We start from the raw sequence: 20,498 nt of genomic DNA, 5'->3' as shown, positions 1-20,498 counted from the left end.
CCCCACCACCCCCCACCGGCACGTATCTAAAAAAGTAAAGTACAATAATATTCCTAGATTTGTACCACATGAGGAAAACCAACCCACACATCACAACCCATATAGCATGAACATTAGATGAGACTCGGTTAGGAGGCACTCTTCTCTTATCAGACACAGGCTAAACCAGTTTTTCAGGCATCTGACATTTTCTAGGCAACCCTTGGAGCCACGATCAGGGTGACTCACCTGGAGTTGTGCTGCAGGGAGATTGACATCAGCCACCATCTCTGTACAAGGGTGCTCCACCTGTAGCCGAGGGTTTAGTTCCAGAAAGTAGAAGCTGCCATCCTGGCTGTAGAGGTATTCCACAGTCCCCGCACTCACATAGCCAACCATTTTGGCAAGTTTCACCGCACACTCAAAGAAGAAAGATGGGAAGCCATGAGTACCTCATCTTGTCCAGCTGGTGGACTACTGCTTATCTATATAGCCTCTCCCTGACTCAAATATCTAGTGTTTGTAAGAGCCATCAAAGGCTTTTAGACACATTAGAGCAGCGGTCATCAACCTTTCGGACCTCATGGACCACCGGTTGGCGACCACTGCATTAGAGTGAATTTCACCCTCTGGTTATTACAGAAAATCCTGGACATGGATGACAAACTCAATTCCAAGTTGAAGGAAAACAGTGCTTTTCATCATTTGGGATCACAGGCAACCTCACCCTATAGATACATGCAGGAAAAACAACAACAGTGTGGCAGATTTTTCACTATGCCCTGGTTTCTAGTATTCCTAACATTCTTCCTAAAACATGGTTGCCCAGCTATTGATTAGGTTTCTCAACCTCTCTTACACCTAGTGACTAAGTTTTGACCAAAGTAATGTCAGCCTTGGTGAGTGATATACCTAATTCCTGAATCATGTTTTAAAAAGGAAGTGCTTGTTCTCTATTCTGGCTGTTCCACTTCCATGGACTGAAACATTGTCATGACAGTACATGAGCTCACCTCAACTTATGATGGAAAGAAAAAAATAAATTCTAACTTATCTGGGTTGCATATTTTGGATCTCTTTATTACAACAGCTTAACATGCACCCTAATTACTACAGAAATGATTACGTTCAGGTAGAATCCTGCTATTTAAAAATATTTAAATGTGTTGTTGGCTTAGCAACAACACATAGGGTAATGGGTAGCTATAGCACAGATATTTCAGACTGAAAGCTGGTGGTCTCCTGGTTAGGCATAACAAAACATTTGGTAAGTGGTGTCCTACAATAACTTCCAAGGTGGACAACACCCCAACTAAGCCCTAAGAAAAATAGAAAGCCAGAATGTGAAAAATTCAACTACTTTTGTATCCCCAAACCAGAAAATTAGATTTTCACCCTAAAGCGCCAGTGTCAAAGTTCAAATAAAAGAGAAAAAGTTACTGTATCTAAAAATTTTGGGTGTGGTTACTCCTACCTGAAGCTGGCTGGAAGAGAATAGTCCAGAAACTTACTAAGTTTTAAAGGGATTGTAATTCTAAACAAACCACAAACCTGGCCTTCAAGAACCTGTGACTGATAATTGGAATAAACTTTGTGGCCCCAATTCTGCCCCAGCAGGAAGTGAGCCATGAAAGCTCTGCCAAAGGAAGTACAGTCTCCAAAGCCCAGTCACAGAGAAAACAACACAAGGAATAACTTTCCAGAGAACAAAGCCAGGTGCCTTAAGGGAGGACAGCCAAGGGATTTGCTTTGAGACCAGAGCCAGGGGCATCCAGAGAGCTAATGAGGTATTATTACTCCACTACATGGCAGGAATTCATCAAAATTCCTGCCTAGAAAGATCTGATAACTGCTATGGATCAATGATTACTATATATTTTCACTCCTCTTTTTTCCAAATGGGAGTTTATCCTGTTTCTATTCCACCACTGTATACTGGGTACATGGCGAAAAGCCACTTGTACATTTAATGGAGAGTTTCAGAGAGCTTGGACTTTGAGCTGTCTTCTTTGGAGAAAAGGCTAAGTATGTTCTAAAAATGAGAAAAAGGGTATGAAAGGATAATGGGTAGCCAGAGGATCAGACTAAGGCACAGATTATTAACTGCCCTCCAGTAATTTTCTCCCTCATCCATTTAAGTAATAAAATCTCCTAAATTGCAACTAGGAATATGGCCACCCAGTTGATGACTACAATTCCTAACATCCCTTATACTATGTGTGATTGTATAGCTGAATTTTGTACAATGGAATGTGAGCAGAAGTAACTGGTGGGACTTCTAGATCATATTTTGATATGCTTGCCCTCCGTTGTCTTCTTCCCTCCTCCCCAGGCTACAATGTTGGACATACGCTTGTGAGCTAGCTTAACCATGAAGATGATGACACCCTAGGGCAAGGGTGGGCAAACTTTTTTGGGAAAGGGTCAGATAACAATTATTTTCAGCTTTGTGGGCCACATAGTCTCTGTCACAACTACTCAACTCCGTCACTGCAGTGATAAAGCAACCTAGATAATACATAAATTAGTATGGCTGTATTCCAATAAAATTTTCCTTGCAAAAGCAGGTGGCAGGTTGGATTTGTCTTGCGAACTCTAGTTTGTTGATCCCTCTCCTAGTGAATGGCAGAGCAATAAACCTATGTCTCTGGCACCAGCTCATCTAGAACTAAGATGACAAAGAAATAGAACTTATACCTTGTTTAAGCCACAGTATTTTGAGATCCTCTTACACCAGTTAAATAATGTGTCTTAACATGTACATGCATACACAGACATACACACACACACACACACACACACACACACACACACATCAGGATAAACTTTCATATATTTAGCTTGTTTGGAATTCAGGAGAAAAAAGATAAAAATATATCTCCAATAAGATGAAGATTGAGTTCCAGTTCCAGAAATTAGACCCCTAAACTACAACTATTTCCAAGGGACCCTGCAAGACTACTGATTCTTTTCTAGACAAAAATATAGAATATATAAACTTTAAAGATACTTAGAGGACCTTTAAAGAAAAAATGAATTTGAATAAACTTGTCTCAGGACTCAACAATAATCAGTTTTAAAAAGGGACTGCTTGCCAAAGCCGGTTTGGCTCAGTGGATAGAGCGTCGGCCTGCAGACTGAAGGGTCGCAGGTTCGATTCCGGTCAAGGGCATGTGCCTGGGTTGCGGGCACATCCCCAGTGGGGGATGTGCAGGAGGCAGCTGATGGATGTTTCTCTCTCATCGATGTTTCTAACTCTCTATCTCTCTCCCTTCCTCTCTGTAGAAAATCAATAAAATATATTTAAAAAAAAAATTTAAAAAAAAAAGGGACTGCTTATCATGAGCTTGTTAAAAAAATCAAATGATAAGATTAAAAATCCCAAAACATTTCTCTTCTTTATTCCTACTCAAAATAGTACACTGATTTTTTTTTTTTCCAAAAGGGTTAACTAATTTAGAGCTTGAAATGTTCATTGGCAGCTTTCCTACAGGAAGACAGAAGAATTATTTTTATTGGAAAAAAATATTATCTTATCAATTACCCAGAATCCATGCAAGAAATTCTACTATTCTCAGATTGATAGACGAATTGAATGAGTATAGTTCTGTGTGAGAAAACACAAATTAGACTTTTTCACATGAATACCTGTTCCATATGTTCGAATACTGCTGGAGTAGCAATAGCAGCAGGTGCCTCTTCAATAATCTTCTGATGCCTACGCTGTACAGAGCAATCACGACCAAACAAAGAGATAGCATTGCCATACTGATCTGCTAATATCTGCACCTCCAGATGACGAGATTGTTTGGCTAGTCTCATCACAAATATAGGAGATCCGGGGACTTCAGCTTGAACCTGTATTAGAAAAGAAAAGAAAACAATTTTTTAGTGGTGATCATTTTTTTTCTATCCTGATAAATTGCTTCAGTTTCAAAGGCAGATGCCTAGAAGTGTCAGGGACCACATTAATCAGTAGGGAAACAAAAATGAATAAACTAAAGTTTGTGTCCTCATCTTTTCAAGAGCCTGCATTCTTAGTTATATGATCAACTAGAGGCCTAGTGCACGAATTCGTGCATGGGTGGGGTCCAGAGGACAAGCAGGGGGTGGAGAGAAGGTATGTGGGAGGTTGGCCAGCGGCCCCGCCCCCTATTGGGGTGGGAGGGCCCAATTGGGGGCTGGGCCGCCTGGGGAAGGGACCACAGGCCAGCCCTGCCCCCTGGTCAAACTCCCAGTGGGTCAAAATCCCGCCCGAGGGGACAATTTACATATTAGCCTTTTATTATATAGCAGGGGTGGGCAACCTTTTTTTGAGTGCATGCCAAAACCAGCAAAATCTCTGACTCAAAATTCTTCTGCATGCCAACCCTAATTTTTTGAGAACATGTTATGCCTACTTGATATCTCTTAAGGTGTATGTATGTGAAGAACCTTGAAAAAATAATAAAATTCATTCGAGAGACACAAACACAGTATATGATGATGAAAAATACATTTATTTATTTATACATGTACACTGATAGTCTGACAGAGAACTTTATGACTACGTTTGATATTATCAGTGGGACTTTTGCTGCTGCATCACTGATGACAGAGATTTTACATCAGGTTTATATTTCATGACCTTCAGAGATATGCACGAGCTACTACTTTCATCCGTCAGGCTACTCCTATTATGAGACTTAACAAAATCCATCACTGAAAACAAAGATGCACAAGCGTATGTGGATGAAAACATGGAGGGTAACACTGTTGCAAAGTTTTTTAAACAGAAAAAATTTTCTGGAATGGCATTCCAAGTCCTCAATAGTTCGTTTTCGACACCATTGAAATTGCTCTTCCCCTCTCTCGTCAATCCATGTCTATAGTCTTTAAGATAATTTGTTATGTAAAATTATTTATTTATCTAAAATGCACCTACACTGAATTTATCTGAAAAATAAAAAAAGTCGATATTAAGAAAAAAATTGTAAATGGAAGATTATAAGAGAGGGTTTCGCATGTCAGCAAGTTACTGGCGTGCCATGTTTGGCACACGTGCCAGGGGTTGCCCACCCCTGTTATATAGGATATTAATTGATAAATATGAAAACATATGAGCACCCAGTGTATTCAAGGGTAAAGAACAAAATATTTTGAAAACACACACAAAAATTCCACAAAAGGGCAAAGTACTACCATTAATTCCAAACAGCTAAACGTACAACTTGCTCCAGATTAGATGCTCTCTGGTTCACATTATAGAATATACAGTACTGTTGTAGTCAAAGACCTGTCATCTGCAATTTTGAAGCATACTGTCACTGGATACAGAATTCTATACTGGCAATTATTTTCTTTCAATATTTTAAAGACATCCCAATATTTTCTGGCTTCTACTATTTCTACTGAGATGTTTGGTATCAATCTAATTGTTACTCCTTTGAAACTAATCTTTTTTTTCCAGCTGCTTTAATATTATTTTTCATTCTCTCTTTTAGGTGGAATGAAGTGGCAGATTTGCTCAGATAAGCTTAAATGTAGTTCTCTCTGTATTTGTCCTACAGGTCTCATAGTGTTTACTGAATCTGTGCTTAGTATCTTGTAATGCTATCAACAATAAAAAATAAAAATAAGATATATATTTTTAATTAACATGCTTTTTCTTTTACTTCTAAGAGCAAAAGGCCTTTTCTTTAGACTCCATAAGGCACTGAAATACCTATGGAATTGGAATTATTATAGAAGGCATGTAAAGAAAAAGACAAGTAATATTCAAATTCTGACATTCAAAATAAGGTAATGTAGCAAAATATCTTTATCACCTTCTTTATTGAGTATATTAAATTGTGGGAGTCCCAGTTCATAGATTTTTTTCTCTTTAGCCCATGATAAGAAAGCAATAAATTTGTTACTGAATGACGTTTTTTTAAAAAATAAAGAAAGAAAAAAAGAAGGAAAAATAAAAGGTGGCCAGGGAAAAATAAGAAAAAGTGGAGAGCTAGCAGAGGGGAAAGACCAGAATGTGTCCCAATTTGCCTTTTCGTGACACCTCTTTCTGGGTATTGATAGGAGAAAAAAGAGTGAATCAATTATGTGAGGGTACCTCTGAGGACAGGGAAAAAGAGACTCCTATCTCCCAATTCTCTAAGATTCTGAAAAGAGAACATATATTTGGCTTTCACAACCAACCTGTATTTTTGCCACATCAAATTAGCTAATCAGATGGGTAGTCAGAAAGAGACCCTAGGTTAGCTTTTCTGAGCCATTCTCAGTTCTCACAGAACATGAGCCTGCCATAAGGTTCCTGTGCCCTGGTACAATGGCCATGCAGCACAGGCTAGGATATAGACTGCTGGGCCAGCAGGGTAGAAACTCAGGAACCCACAGTCACTTCAAATTAAAGTCAATCAGAGAGTCTGGGCCTGACCAAGCCCAGAGCATCCCGATCAGGAGTTAACCACACTATATACATTGTAACACCAGAAGAAGAGGAACACAAACATATAGAAAGGCATGGACTCTTCCTTTTCACAGAAAGTTCTATGAGCCACCATACAGGGAAAAGCTATCTGAAAAACTGATGCCTTTTATATAAGAGAGAATAACTCTATTTTGGGGACTTACAAATTCTAGCATGAGTTAAATCACATATCACTGATATATTAGAGGCCCAGTGCACAAAAATTTGTGGACTGGGGGGGGGGGGGGGGGGGGGGGGAACGACACGACACGCGCGTCCCTTCAGTCCAGCCTGCGCCTATTTGCAGTCCAGGACCTCTTGGGGGGATGTCCACCTGTCGACTTAGGCCCACTCCCCGGGGGATCAGGCCTAAGCTTGCACTCAGACATCCTTCTGGCAGCCAGGGAGCCCTCAGGGGATGTCCGACTAAAGGCTTAGGCCCCCAAGGGAGCTGTGATGAGGAAGCTGGGGTGACAGAGGAGCCACACTGTCCCGCCCAGCCACCCTGGGTCGGGTCGCACATGGGACGCCCAGGCGGGTCGGCTAATGGCTGCCGCCCCGCCTGGCCGACCTGGGTCGGGTCGCACACGGACGCCTGGGTGAGCCGGCCGATCGCTGCCACCCTGCCCGGCCGCCCCGGGTCACAGATAGCAGGCCCGGATGGCAGCAGGGCAGGCGGGATGGCGCTGTCCCACCCCATCGCCCCAGGTGGCAAATAGCAGGCCCAGATGGCAGCGGGGCAGGCGGGATGGCGCTGACCCGCCCTTTCTGCAGTATGCAAATTAGCCGCCATCTTTGTTGGTGGTTAATTTGCATATCATGCTGGTTAGCCAATGGGAGGCGTAGCGAAGGTACGGTCAATTACCATGTTTGTCTATTATTAGATAGGCTGTTAATTCAAACAAAAACAACTTGTACTCTACCTGTCTGAAGAGGTTAGGGAAGTCATCTGCATTATTGACTTTTCTGATCCCCTTTCCTCCTCCTCCTTCTGAGGCCTTGATCATTACTGGATACCCAACTTCCTCTGCTGCCTTTCAGAAGAGAAAAATGGAATAAGAATGATATTAGTAGGGAAAAAGAAATTGGCATATTCTCCCTTTAAGAATGATATTATTTAATAGCCTATATGTAGTAAAATAGAAAGATCTTGAAGATATACTATTATGTAAAAGAAGTAATAGGACAAGATTTATAATTCTCTTGGTTGAACCAAGAGAAATTGCGTTTATGTTTAAGTATGATTGCATATGCATTCATATACCCACATATTTTTTAATCCTCACCTGAGGATTTTATTAAATTTCAGAGAAAGAGTAAGGGAGAGAGAGAAACATTGATGTAAGAAACTTTCAATCAGCTAAGGCAAAAAGTAAAGTGGGAGAAAAGTTACCCAAAGGTTCAAAATAAACAAGTCATTCCTTTATCAAGACATTCCAATCTTTTAGGTTTAGTATAGCAATATCTAAACAGTGTGTCACCAGAAAAAAAACACCATTTCAAATTTTAATTTGTGTCCCTAGATTAAGCATGAAAATCTTTCAATCATAGTCTCATCTTTTCTAAAATCCACTTAACTTTATTCACTTCTACTCTTATAAACAGTTAGTTTGATGAACTCAATCACTGAGTTACAAGATTATAAGTGATCAAAGAGACAACCACAAATACAGAAAAGAGATAAAAGGTAGGATAGCCCACATAATGTCAGTACGTAAGAAGGTACCTTTAAAAATATATGCTCTAGGCCAGGGGTGGGCAAACTTTTTGACTCGAGGGCCACAATGGGTTCTTAAACTGGACCGGAGGGCCGGAACAAAAGCATGGATGGAGTGTTTGTGTGAACTAATACATGTTAACACTACTGCTGGTGAAGGAGCGAAGGGGAGAGCAAGAGAACCCTCCGCTCTTTCGGCTCCGCGGGGCGGATAGAACAGCAGAACGGGCCGGATCCGACCCGCGGGCCGTAGTTTGCCCACGGCTGCTCTAGGCACAGGTCATACATTTTAAATATGTTAGAAGAATCTTAATGCCATGAGGAAAACACTTATATACAATATTAAGAAAAAAACAAGCACTATTAAAATATATACAGCAAGACTTAATTTTATAATTATCAATCATTATGAAAATTTATTAATGAATATTATCATTATGAATCTATGAATAAAAAATGGCTTGAAGAAAATAGCGGTGGTTTTATCATCTTTTATCTGGCTTTTCAAATTTTCTACCAGATAATTTTGTATTTATAATTATCACCAAAAAAAAAAAAAAAAAAGAATTTTAATTGATAAGCACACTAGCCAAGCTTCCACTCTTTTTGCAAATTACAGCAAACAGAATATAGCATTTGCAATTCAATTATAAATATTAATTCTTATTAAGGACATTACAGGATGCTTAATTTAAAATGTAAACAATATAGTAAAATTAGCTGAGCATTCAGTGTTCCTCTTGAATTTATAACATATACGTCAAACATAGTAGTATGTTTTTCTAAAACACCCTGTTTCTTCATTACCTAGAGGCATACCTGACATTTCCAACTAGATAAAAAGTGAAAGGGGAACAAACTGGAGAAAACTATAGAGGAAAGAAAGATTATGTTGAAGAAAGAATCTCCTTTTGCTTGAATTCATGTTTCTACATGGATGGACAATAATCATAGAGTAACACTTTTAAGCCTCTCTTGGTTCACTCCCTCACACCTCCCCAACAGAAAAAGAGTAAATTTACCTGATTGGTCAGTTTGGAGAGAGGAATTGAGCATGCATAGCTCAGCCTCTTTCCCCTTTGGGATCAGTCCACTGCTCAGAACATATGTTCTTTCTCAGCTCTGAGTCATACAAGCTGAATGGTAAAAGCTATGTTGTTGTAGAGGGGAAGTCTGTGGTACCACCAAGTAACTAGTGAGTGAGCCTGTTTAACTGACATTCAAGTTACAAATCTGATTGTTGCTACATACTTAAGCCATTTTCACCAACATCTCTCTATTCTTAATATAATAAAGAGCTAATATGCTAATTAGACCAGAAGGCAGAATGACCTTCCAGAATGACCTTCTGGAACAACTAGTGGGCAGGGCCGCGGGGCCATGGGGCCGCGGGGCCACGAGGCAGCCGGGGCTGCGAGGGCTGAGCCTCTTGCACAAATTTTGTGCATCGGGCCTCTAGTTCTTAATAAAGCTGACATGTTGATCTCTATCTGCCTGGCTTCTTGGTTCTGAACTCAAGCAGGGACAAAGTGTATTATTTGTTGCCCCTCCTCTCCCACACACACACACTAACTGATCTGACCACCTAAGAAGTGTTCCAAGTGAGAGAATTGCTTCAAAACTAATTTAAGTTGTTTTTTGTTATATGTAGGTCTCTTCTTCACTCTATAAACTATACCTCCTGATCTTACAAACCTAATGCCATCATGAGTCTATATCATGAACCAGGCTCCAGATCACGATATTTCTGATATAATTGGTCGGTTGAAATACATCACTTCCTAGAGTTAAAAACCTACCTTTAGCCCATCATCCACATCCTTCACATAGCCTTTTTCATAGAGTTCTTGGGGAACATTTAAGATACGTTTTGAAAAATCATTTTCTTGCCAGTCCACATGAAGACCTGCAATAACAACAGTGACTTAATGCAGCTATAAGAGCTTCTGTTCTTGTCAATTTTCTCTTATACCTTCTTTAAAATGATCTCACATTGGGGGTAGATGGGAGATAGAAGGATGCCAAAAAACCCTGATCAGTCCTTGAGTTAACGGTATTTACCTATAGCAGGACCTGGCAACTTGGGTTTCCAGTGTAAGCAGGATCTTACACTGGAAAAATCCAGGAGAGCTAACAGGAAGCAACGTATAAAAATACAAGGACATACAAGGAAAAAGAAAGAAAAAAAAGCATGTCAGGCTTCTCACAGCAATGCAGCAGGCAAAATACCTTCGATTTGTGTGTTCAGGCCTGCTCCAGGGCCAGAGGTCTGGGAAATAATTCAATCTTTATGAGCCCTTAGAAATGGAAATGGCAGTTTTATTGGCCTCAGCAGAGTCATGATTCCATGCTCCCTGAATGTCCCTGTACTTAGCCACAAGGGGAATGCTATAGCTTCTCCATTCAAACAAGAACAGATTCAACTTTTTATTTTAAACTGTTTGACCCAGCAGGTCTAGAGAGGATATTGCAATCCCCTGGAAAGCTAGAGTAACAAGAGTTCAAATCTGCTCAGCCTCAACACAATGGTCACTCCCATTTGGAAGAGATTTTAGTGTATATCTGGCCCCTGTGCTTGAGTACTAAAAAAAGGGAAGTTCATATTCTTATCAGCTATTATAATTCACACTAGAGGCCCACTGCATGAAAATTCATGCACTGGAGGCGGGGGTCCCTCAGCCCGACCTGCCCCCTCTCACAGTCTGGGAGCCCTCAGGGGCGGGAGGCAACCCAGCCATGAGGGGAAGGCGACGCCCCCATCACACCTCTGCTGCTTACACCGCCAGCAGTGCAAGCCTCAATCAGCGTGGTTACCTGAGCCTCAAGCAGCCCAGGGCACTGGGCAGCCAACATCCAAGGCTTGCCTGCACCTTGGGCCAGTCCTGGGCGGCTGAGGGCGGGTCTGGCCGCACTGTGTGCCTGCCACCCCCTTCCCCACATCCCCCACCTCTAGGCTGGGCTAAAAGAGCTTTGGGATTCTGGCGGCAGGAGCAAGGAGCGGCCGGCCGCACTGCGGGCCTGCCACCCCCAGCGGGGCTGAAAGAACTGGGGGACTCTAGCAGGGCTGAGGGGACTGGGCGCTGCCATCTTGTGGCTATGGGCGCCGCCATCTTTGGGATGGTGTGATGGTCAATTTGCATATTCCATCTTTATTAGACAGGATGGCACTCTGAGGAATTTGTCAAGAATAAATCCTTTTTAGCCCCAGTTGGTTTAGCTCAGTGGATAGAGCATCAGCCTATGGACTGAAGGGTCCCAGGTTCAATTGTGGTCAAGGGCACATGCCAGGGTTGCGGGCTCAATCCCCAAAAGGGGGTGTGCAGGAGGCAGCCAATCAATGATTCTCTCTCATCATTGATGTTTCTCTCTCTCTCTCCCTCTCCCTTCCTCTCTGAAATAAATGAAAATATTTTTTTTTTTTATAAAGAATAAATCATTTTTAGAAAAATTTTATCCTTCTACATGCCTGGAAGAAAAGTTGACTATTGACCTCATTTTCTATATCAAAGGCAACTGAGGGGTTAAATGGTATTAAACAGGAAAAGCAAATCATCAATACATTGTGGGCTGACATAAAAAAAACAAAATAAACAAACCTACTGGTAGGCAAATATTTGAGAGGTGGGTTTGAGTGTTCTTAGTGATCCAGGTCACTTCCCAGGCCAGTTCAACAGCCTAATTCTGCCTACAAAGCCCATCTCTGAGAAATATTCTAGCCTACCCAGAGATTATCTGAATCCACAGAACCATGAGTTCTCCCAGAGTTTCTCCAAATTAAATCCCAAGATCGCTCAAATACTAGTTTAGCATCTAGTATACCTGGTACAAAATTTATATTCCTAAGACATGATAAAATCACAGGTGTATTAACTAAGTGTGGAGATACAAGATACCATTATCAGTCTGGATTCTATTTATCAAGTATCCCAACATTTCAAATAAACTTAAGCCCTAAGCCACAGTCCCAAATACCCTACTGAATGAACGTTTTTGCACTTCAAGACACAAACAAGAAAGTTTCTTACCACTGCCACTCCAGGGAAGAGTTGGGATGCCTGCAGTTTGTGCCACTATGGAAGATGCAATCTTATCCCCCAAAGCCCACATGGCCTGGCTTGGAGGACCTAAAAAATAAAACAAGAAAAGAGCTTGACTATAACATTTTGGCCTCATTTCTATCACATATATGTCTTCTATAAAATTATTTTGGTATTTTTCTTGTCTCCCCTACATATCATGGAGATCATAAACTTGATTAAGGGGATTACTATGTTTTAACTCATCTTTGTACACTTTATAGATCTTGATGTAGTAAGCTTTAAATATACAATGAGAGCTGTATATGCTAAATTCCTGACCAATCTCTCATTTTATTATTCTTTATGATTCAACTTTACCAGCTTAATAAAGTCTTTTTTTTTTAACCAATATCCTACATTAAGTTTTGGTGTTCAAGTCTGAAATATATATATTATTCCTTTCTTGGTCTTAGGATAACCAAAAAAGGAAGATTTAACTTTAATAGGGTTTACAAAGCATACTCATCATTGTGGAATGTCTCTGAGACAGAGAAAGAAATACTTTGAGCCATATAACCTCTATTTCTCTCTCTGCCACAGGAGAGCAGAAAAGACAGAAGACAGCTCGCAGGAATATATATATACATAAAACCCTACTATGCAAATAGACCAAATGGCAGAATAACCGAACAACTGGTCGCTATGAGGTGTGCTGACCACCAGGGGGCACACGCGGAACAGAGCAGGCGTCGGCTGTGGCGGGATGGTGGAGCAGATGAGCGGGGGTGCCAGACCAAGGTGGGGTGCCGGTCGCTGTCATCGGGGCAAGCCTCTGGTGGTTACTGAAAATTCTTTGCTCCTGCACGCTACAATCCCACCCGATGCTCGAACCCACAGCTGACGCCAGAGTCTACCACTCACACCCGCTGCCAGCGCCTGGCGCTGGCCCCGATCACTTGGCACCCTCAGTGGGTACGAGCAGTGGCTGCCTGATCACCTACCTCTTCCTGCTCCTGAGGGGCAATTGGGCCAGCAGCCACCTCTCCCACCTGCTGCTGGTGACAGCCCCGCTTATACCTGCAGCCGGTGCCAGAGCCGCAGCTCGCACCAGCCCCACTTGCACCTGCTGCTGGCACCAGCCCCAATCACTCTGTGCCGTTAGCAGATGGGAGCAGGCCGGCGCCATCAGCGTGTGGGAGTGGTAGTGGTGGGAGCAAGGCTGCCGGCAGACAGGGAACTGGGGGGGCAGACAGGGAACTGGGGCCGCAGCAGGAGGTGCCAGGCGGGGGCGGGAAGGATGGGCCAAGACCCGCCCCTGTGTCCACCACAGCCTTGCGGCCCAGAGTTCCTTTCAAGGTGCACTGGGCCCCTAGTATAATCTATATGCTTAAATGTGAAGGGGCTGATTCATATTTAAGGGTACACTGCTAAGGTATCCTTAAGTATTCAATTATCTTTGCTATATAAAAATATGTTTTCCATATCTTTTCTTAGGTTAATGGCAACATTCTTAAAACCAGGGTTTTGGAAATCAGAGCCTCCTCCACATCTCATGGAAAAGAACCTAGGGACAGAAAACAAACCAAGATGCGGAGACATAAGCAGGGTAATAAGAAGCGAGGAAGGGAAAACAAAATAATAAAGAGGTTACTCTGAGAGTTGCTGACTGATGAAAAATAAGAGAATGCTAAACAGAAAAGCAGAATATAGAGTAGAATATGGGCAAAACTGACAGAGAGGAACAGAAAGACAGAAACAGTATGTCAGAAAGACTTACCCATGAAGGCGATGCCATTTTTTAAAAGAAGTTCTGGGAGCTTGGGATTCTCAGAAGCATGACCCCAGCCAGCCCATACTGCCTACAAGGGAATACAATATGGTTCATTCTTAAAATTCATATTAAAAGAAAGAAAAACATGATAACTGTATTATTCTCTACTAAGATTGGGCCCTACTCCATGAGGTACAATATCTCCACAGCAGTCTAATACTTAATTCAGCTTCTATGCTTTATTCTTGGCAAACTTCTTACAGAAAAATAAGCAGTCCATTGTGGCAAAACCTCTGAATAAGTCAAATCTAAGTTGACATTGATATTAAGATCCAGCTAGTCTTGTTGCTCTTTAGGAAATTCAATTCATAGCCTTTCAACTAGACTCTATAGAGGCTTTTCTAGGTTCTATAGAAATATTAGTTCTCCTTCACAGATTCAATTACTTTGGCCACACAACTCAACCTTTATATCTAGTGGTTATAATTCCCTATAAATCATGAGCTTTTTTTTCTTTTTGGGCTTTAAAACATTTATCCTAAACTTCTTCATACAAGTGATAGGGAAGGAATAAGCTACTTCTACACCATCATATTCTGAGCTAAGAATATTTCAGTGGAAATACAGCATCATATTCTGGGATAAGAATATTCCATTGGAAATGGTTTGAACATGAAATGGATAGAATAAATAATTTCGGGGGGGGGGGGAGGAAACCCTTACAAAACTGTTTGTAGTTGGTTTACTTAGACTAAGTGCATCTTTCCATCTTTCCTTTCCTTGTTGGTTATATTTCACATGAAGGCATTTATAAATTTTCAACAAAGATGCGTTCTATAAAATTAAAAGTTCTTTTTTGGGCATCCCTTTGTGCCTAACTGTAAAATCACTAAATCTGTTGTTATTGTTTTCTGTGACCACTTACAGATTTTGTGTTTATCAAAACAGTGAAACATCGTAAACTATAATATGCAATAGTTTTCTTTGGCAATTGTAAATATTAGTTCATATGTGAACTATAGTGCTGAATCTGAATAATATCTTTAAAGTGGAAACATTTTTCCCTTTTTTTCAAATTAAAAAAATTTTCAAATACAACTGATATACAATATTGTATTAGTTTCAGATGATTATATATTTATATAACTTCTGAAGTGATCACCTTGTAAATCTAGTATCTGCTTGACAACAGTTATTACAATATTATTGACTATTGACTATATTCCCCATTGCTGTACTTTACATCCCCATGACTGTTTTTATAATTGGCATTTGTACATCTTAATCCCTTCTCCTTTTTCACCAATGTGCCAACCCCCATCCCATCTGGCAATCATCAAAATGTTCTCTGTATTTGTGAGTTTGTTTCAGTTTTATTTGGTAATTATCTTTCTCTGTCTTACTTATTTACTTAGCATAATGCCCTCTTAGTCTATCTATGTTGTCACAAATTGCAAGATTTCACTCTTTTTATGGCTGAGTAATATTCCATTGTATACATGCACCACTTCTTTATCCATTCGTCTATTGATGGACAATTAGGTTGCTTCCATATCTTGACTATTGTAAATAATGCTGCAATGAACACATAAATTTGGCTTTAAAGGATACACTGGCATCTCTTACTTGAACTGGGATCCTTTTAGCAATATCAAGAATTAATTCAACATTTGCATAGTTGTTGTTGTTTGGTCCCCCTGGCACTGGTACATAGTGATCTGCCATCTTAATGTACTCTGAAAATGTAAGCAAATTAATAGAGAATACATGCTTTAGTTTCTGAAATATTACACAAAGCAAGACTATGTAAAGGACCATCATAAGTAACCATAGAACAAACTGCATTAATGGGGTAATTTCCAAGACCATTTATTTGAAGGCTCTGACTTTATTAAGTCACTAATATGCACTAATCTCATATTTAGGAAGCTTACAGTAAAACAGCAGTTCTCAAACATTTCACTATGTGACCTTTCTGGAAGGGTCTTCACGACCCCTATATCAAAAATAATGTGTCTGTGACTTAGAGGCCCATGTACAATTATTCTATTATGGGAAAAAGTCATAGTCTTAACACCCTTATTCTGAGAAAGCCCTTTTCTTGATGTAGAACTAAGACAGAATGGGGACAGAGGGGAGAGTCTGTAGGGTTTGTAGACTGGCTAAACAGGAAAGGGTAGATACAGGAGTCTCCTAGGTGTTTAAAAAGGGTTTATCTGGAATGTTAGCAATAATAGATATTTGAAAGACACTTTAAAAAGAAACTTCTTTACCTCACATTACTTGTTTTGCTCAGTATTCCCATTTAAATTTGTCACCTGATGTCTCTCTCTTCCTATTCTGGCAACAACTGTAGCAGAGAAGCTACAATGTGTAGGACTGCACTAATAAGCACTTTACATATATATTTCATTTAAGTCAACATATGATAGGTAATACAACACCCAGTTTATAGGAAATTATGGTCTGGAGTAGTTAAATAACTTGCTCAAGGTCCATTTCCAACATATATATTAACTTTTCTTATATCTTGTTCTTAACTTTTAAAGGCTTTAAGTCCTTTTAAAAAAAATTCTTACCCAGCCAGTGTGGCTAAATGGTTGAGTGTCAACCCATGAACTAGGAGGTCACAGTTTGATTCCAACTCAGGGCACATGCCCAGATTGTGGGCTCAATGCCCAGTAGGGGGCATGCACGAGGCAGCCAGTCAATGATCTTCTCCCATAATTGCCATTTCCATCTCTCTCTCCCTCTCTCTTCCTCTCTGAAATCAATAAAAATATATTTTAAAAAATACTAATGCCTTAATTTAACACCACTGATATTATAATCCTTTCTAGAGTTCTATTTCTTAAATAACTTTTAAAGAAAGCAAAAAATTATATAAACTCTAAGTAAAAAAGGTTGGAAAAAGCAGGAACATAAATAGATATAAAAAACACCCCAAAATTTCACTCCCACAGATAACTAGTATTATTGTTTTGGTATTATATCTTTCTTTTTTTTCTTCTTTTTTTTGACTATACACAATGTACTTTTTTCCTATTATTATATCACACTATCAATCTCCTTATGGCCAATGTTCTTCTTGGAAATTGTGATGAATAGACACTTAAATGTCTGCCACTATGATCCCAGTCTCCAGTTATTCATGTTTTAAGTAATCCACTCTCCTTGGGTGTGACTTGCTTCTGGCCAAGAAAATATGGTAAATATGAGATGTCATTTCCACGATAATATTACATATGAATGTAACCAAATTTAATACTCTCCCTTGCTGGCTTTGAGGTAGAAGCCACGTGACAAGGAGCCGAGAGTAGCCTCTAGCCAATAACCAGCTAACCATTCAGGCCCCAAGTGTGGGAACCCACAGAAAACTGAATGCTGCCAACAACCATGTGAGCTTGAAAGCAGATCCATCCAAAGTTGAGCCTCAGATGAAACTGCAACCCCAACTGACAAATGACTGCAGCTTTGTGATAACCTGAAGCAGAAGACCCAGCTCAGCTGTACCCTGACCTTCAGATAATAAATGTCAGTTGTTTTGAGTTTGTGGGAATATTGTTACACAATAATAGATAAATAATACAGCAATTTAACAGAACGCATTCTCAGACCAATTAATGCTATTTTTTAATGGCTGTATGATATTTCATAGAATTAGTGTAGCACATTTTACTTATCCACTGATGGTGGACACTTAAGTTACTCCAAGTTTCTGATTATTTTAATAATGACTATCCTTATACAAATATATTTGCACATATTACTGATTTTTGTTCCTCAGAATAAATACAAGAAAATACAATTTCTTGGTCAAAAGATATGAATACTTTTGTTCTTGTGTTCTTGATCCAATCCTCTCCCACCTCCTCTAGGTCTCTTGTAGACTTGTACCCCCTCCCTCTTTGATTTCTTCTTCTTAGACTATAAATATTCCCAAGTCTCTTTCAATTCAGAAAAATTAAAATCCTCCCTTGACCCTGAATTTCTCTTTAGTTTCTGCCTTTTCTTCTTCCGTTCTCATTCAAATTCTTAAAAAACATGTCTACATTGGCTATCTCCATGTCACTTCCCATTCATTACTTAAAATTCTGTATTAGTTTGCATACTCATATTGTTCTACTAAAACTATTCTTGCAAATATCAATGGTTTCATAATTGCTGGACAGATTTCTCTTCCTACTTTATTGAACTGCTGACACATTTGACCCTTCTTAATGAAATTCTTTCTTTTTGCTTTTCTCTTCTGCTTCTCCCATCTCTCTGATCATTTCTTCTCAGTATTGTTTATGGACCTACCTTCCTGCATCTATCCTATATCCTACCCTTCCATAAAGTTTCATCCTTAGCCCTCTTCTCTTTATTTTCTATCTGTTCTTTCAGGGAGTAGTGTTAACTAATAATGTAAACTCTTAATCTCTGGCTGTTATTATTTCTAAGTTTTAGAAGGATATATTCCATTTATTGTAGAATTTATAGAGTCTACTTGTACCACAAGTACTCCAAACCTAATCTGTCCCCCCAAAAACCTTACTCTTGCCCTAACTGGTTCGGCTCAGTGGACAAAGCGTCGGCCTGCAGACTGAAGGGTCCCAGGTTCGATTCCGGTCAAGGGCATGTACCTTGGTTGCGGGCACATCCCCAGTGGGGTGTGTGCAGGAGGCAGCTGATTGATATTTCTCTCTAATCGATGTTTCTAACTCTCTATCCCTCTTTCTTCCTCTCTGTGAAAAATCAATAAAACATATTAAAACAAAACAAAACACCTTACCCTTCTTGCTACATCATCTATTATTTTGCCCTACTTGATGGTACTAGTACCTGCCTAGTCAACCAAATTAGAAATCCAACAATAATCATTAACTCTTCATTCAACCACCAAATCTTGTCAATTTTGCCTCCTAAAGCTCTCTAAACCATCCTGTTCTTCTCTAGTCTCAGCCTTGTCATATCCTTTAGTATTGCCTTCCACAAACGGATCTTCCCAGATGCTTCCTGAATCATCTAATTATTCATGTTTTTAAAACTGTATCTATCTTTTAGAGATATATACTAAAATATTTACACACAAAATCATGTCTAGGATTTGCTTCAAAGATTGTGTGGAAGAGGGAGAAGGTGAAAGTATAGATGAAACAAGACTGGCTGTTGATAATTATTGATGCCGGATGACAGACAGATGGAAAGGGGTTCATTATACTCTTCTACTTTTGAATCATCAAAAACTAATCTATTTAAATACACATTCTTTAATGTTCAACACACACACACACACACTCATCCCTAAAAAGATAAAGTCTATGCCCTTGATGATGAAAAACAAGACCCTTCTTGACGAATACTAGATCAGATTTTGTAATTTAACAAGCCACCTATAATTTCCAGAAAATGACTGTGTCACACCTTCAAACATTTGCCTATACTGTTCTTTCATCCTGAAACACTTTTGTCTTCTCCCTAATTGCTTCATTAATTCTTACTCAATTTTGAATAGGCATAACCTCTTCAGAAAGCTTTATCTTAGCCCTGCCCCCAAGAGCATGGGGCAGAGTTAAGATATCTCATTTCTATGTTCTCATAATACATTATGCATATTTATATTATAGCTTTGACCTCAAAGTACTGAAATTATTTGTTTCCTAGAGCCAGATCACATCTTATCCAACTGTAGGTCCCTATGTTTACTGAATACAAATAAATGAATTAATGGGAGCACTAGATAGAACTAGATGAAGGAAAAGAAATAACGCAAGGTAATTGACATTTATGATAGACAATTTCATCTTTACTGTGAACTAGACATTATGATCCTTCTTTTATAGTTTTAAAAATTGTGGTTCAGAGATGTTAAAGGGTCAATCTACATGTTTTCACATAACATCAGATTTCCAAAAAATTGGTGCCTTCTCTGTTTCTAAATAAGGTACATAATACCCCTTACTCCTTAGGCATAGCCTTAACATCATTGTCTCAATATAGAGAGAACATATACAAAACAAAATGGTTTTTAAAAGATAGCTATTTAAAAAGCTGTTATCTGTGAGTACTCTAACTTAGAGATTATGCTTTAGTGATGAAAAGCATGGAGAGGAAAGCCACAACCTCTCAGCTATCCCAACATCTTTCAGCTGGAGGACCTACTAAGTAGAGAGAATGTGCAGAAGAGCTTGCAGAGTGAAAACAACTTGGGTCTCAAGAGGGCTCTCCCTCAGAAGAAAGGGAAAAAATTCACTGTGGCTCATAAGGGAAATAGTATTTCCTTCCGAACCTTTCCTCTTACACGTGTTAAAGTATGTGGCTTAGCAAATACTTGACACTGAAAAGGCATACACCTGAAAACCCAAATGAACACTTTTGTTCAATTTCCACCTATTTTTACCTAGAACACAAGGGTCTGTGTTGAGGTTAAATATAGCACAATCACTTGTATATGCTTATTATTAACACTCTTTAAAAGATCATCGTTCAGTTTGAGATTCCCCCTAAGTTACTATTCTCCTATTTACAGGCTGTGCTAGTCAATGTGGCCTCACCCCATAACAAAGAAACAGAATTTCCGGAGGA

The 20,498-nt window shown here is 39.7% G+C and overlaps 1 protein-coding gene across 1 annotated transcript in view; it reads right to left on the bottom strand.

The window, feature by feature from the left end:
* Positions 1-20,498, bottom strand: part of ACACA (acetyl-CoA carboxylase alpha) — a 220,053-nt gene that overhangs the window by 175,232 nt on the left and 24,323 nt on the right. The window contains 7 exon segments of the mRNA XM_081108776.1: positions 229-399; positions 3,628-3,837; positions 7,348-7,458; positions 9,941-10,047; positions 12,167-12,265; positions 13,938-14,019; positions 15,558-15,667. Coding sequence (XP_080964902.1) covers positions 229-399; positions 3,628-3,837; positions 7,348-7,458; positions 9,941-10,047; positions 12,167-12,265; positions 13,938-14,019; positions 15,558-15,667 — 890 coding nt within the window.

This window comes from Myotis nattereri (genome assembly GCF_964212035.1).
Source record: "Myotis nattereri genome assembly, chromosome: 16".
Taxonomy (NCBI): Eukaryota; Metazoa; Chordata; class Mammalia; order Chiroptera; family Vespertilionidae; genus Myotis; species Myotis nattereri.
Note: the sequence above shows the minus strand (reverse complement) of the source record. Positions and strands in the feature narration are given on the sequence as shown.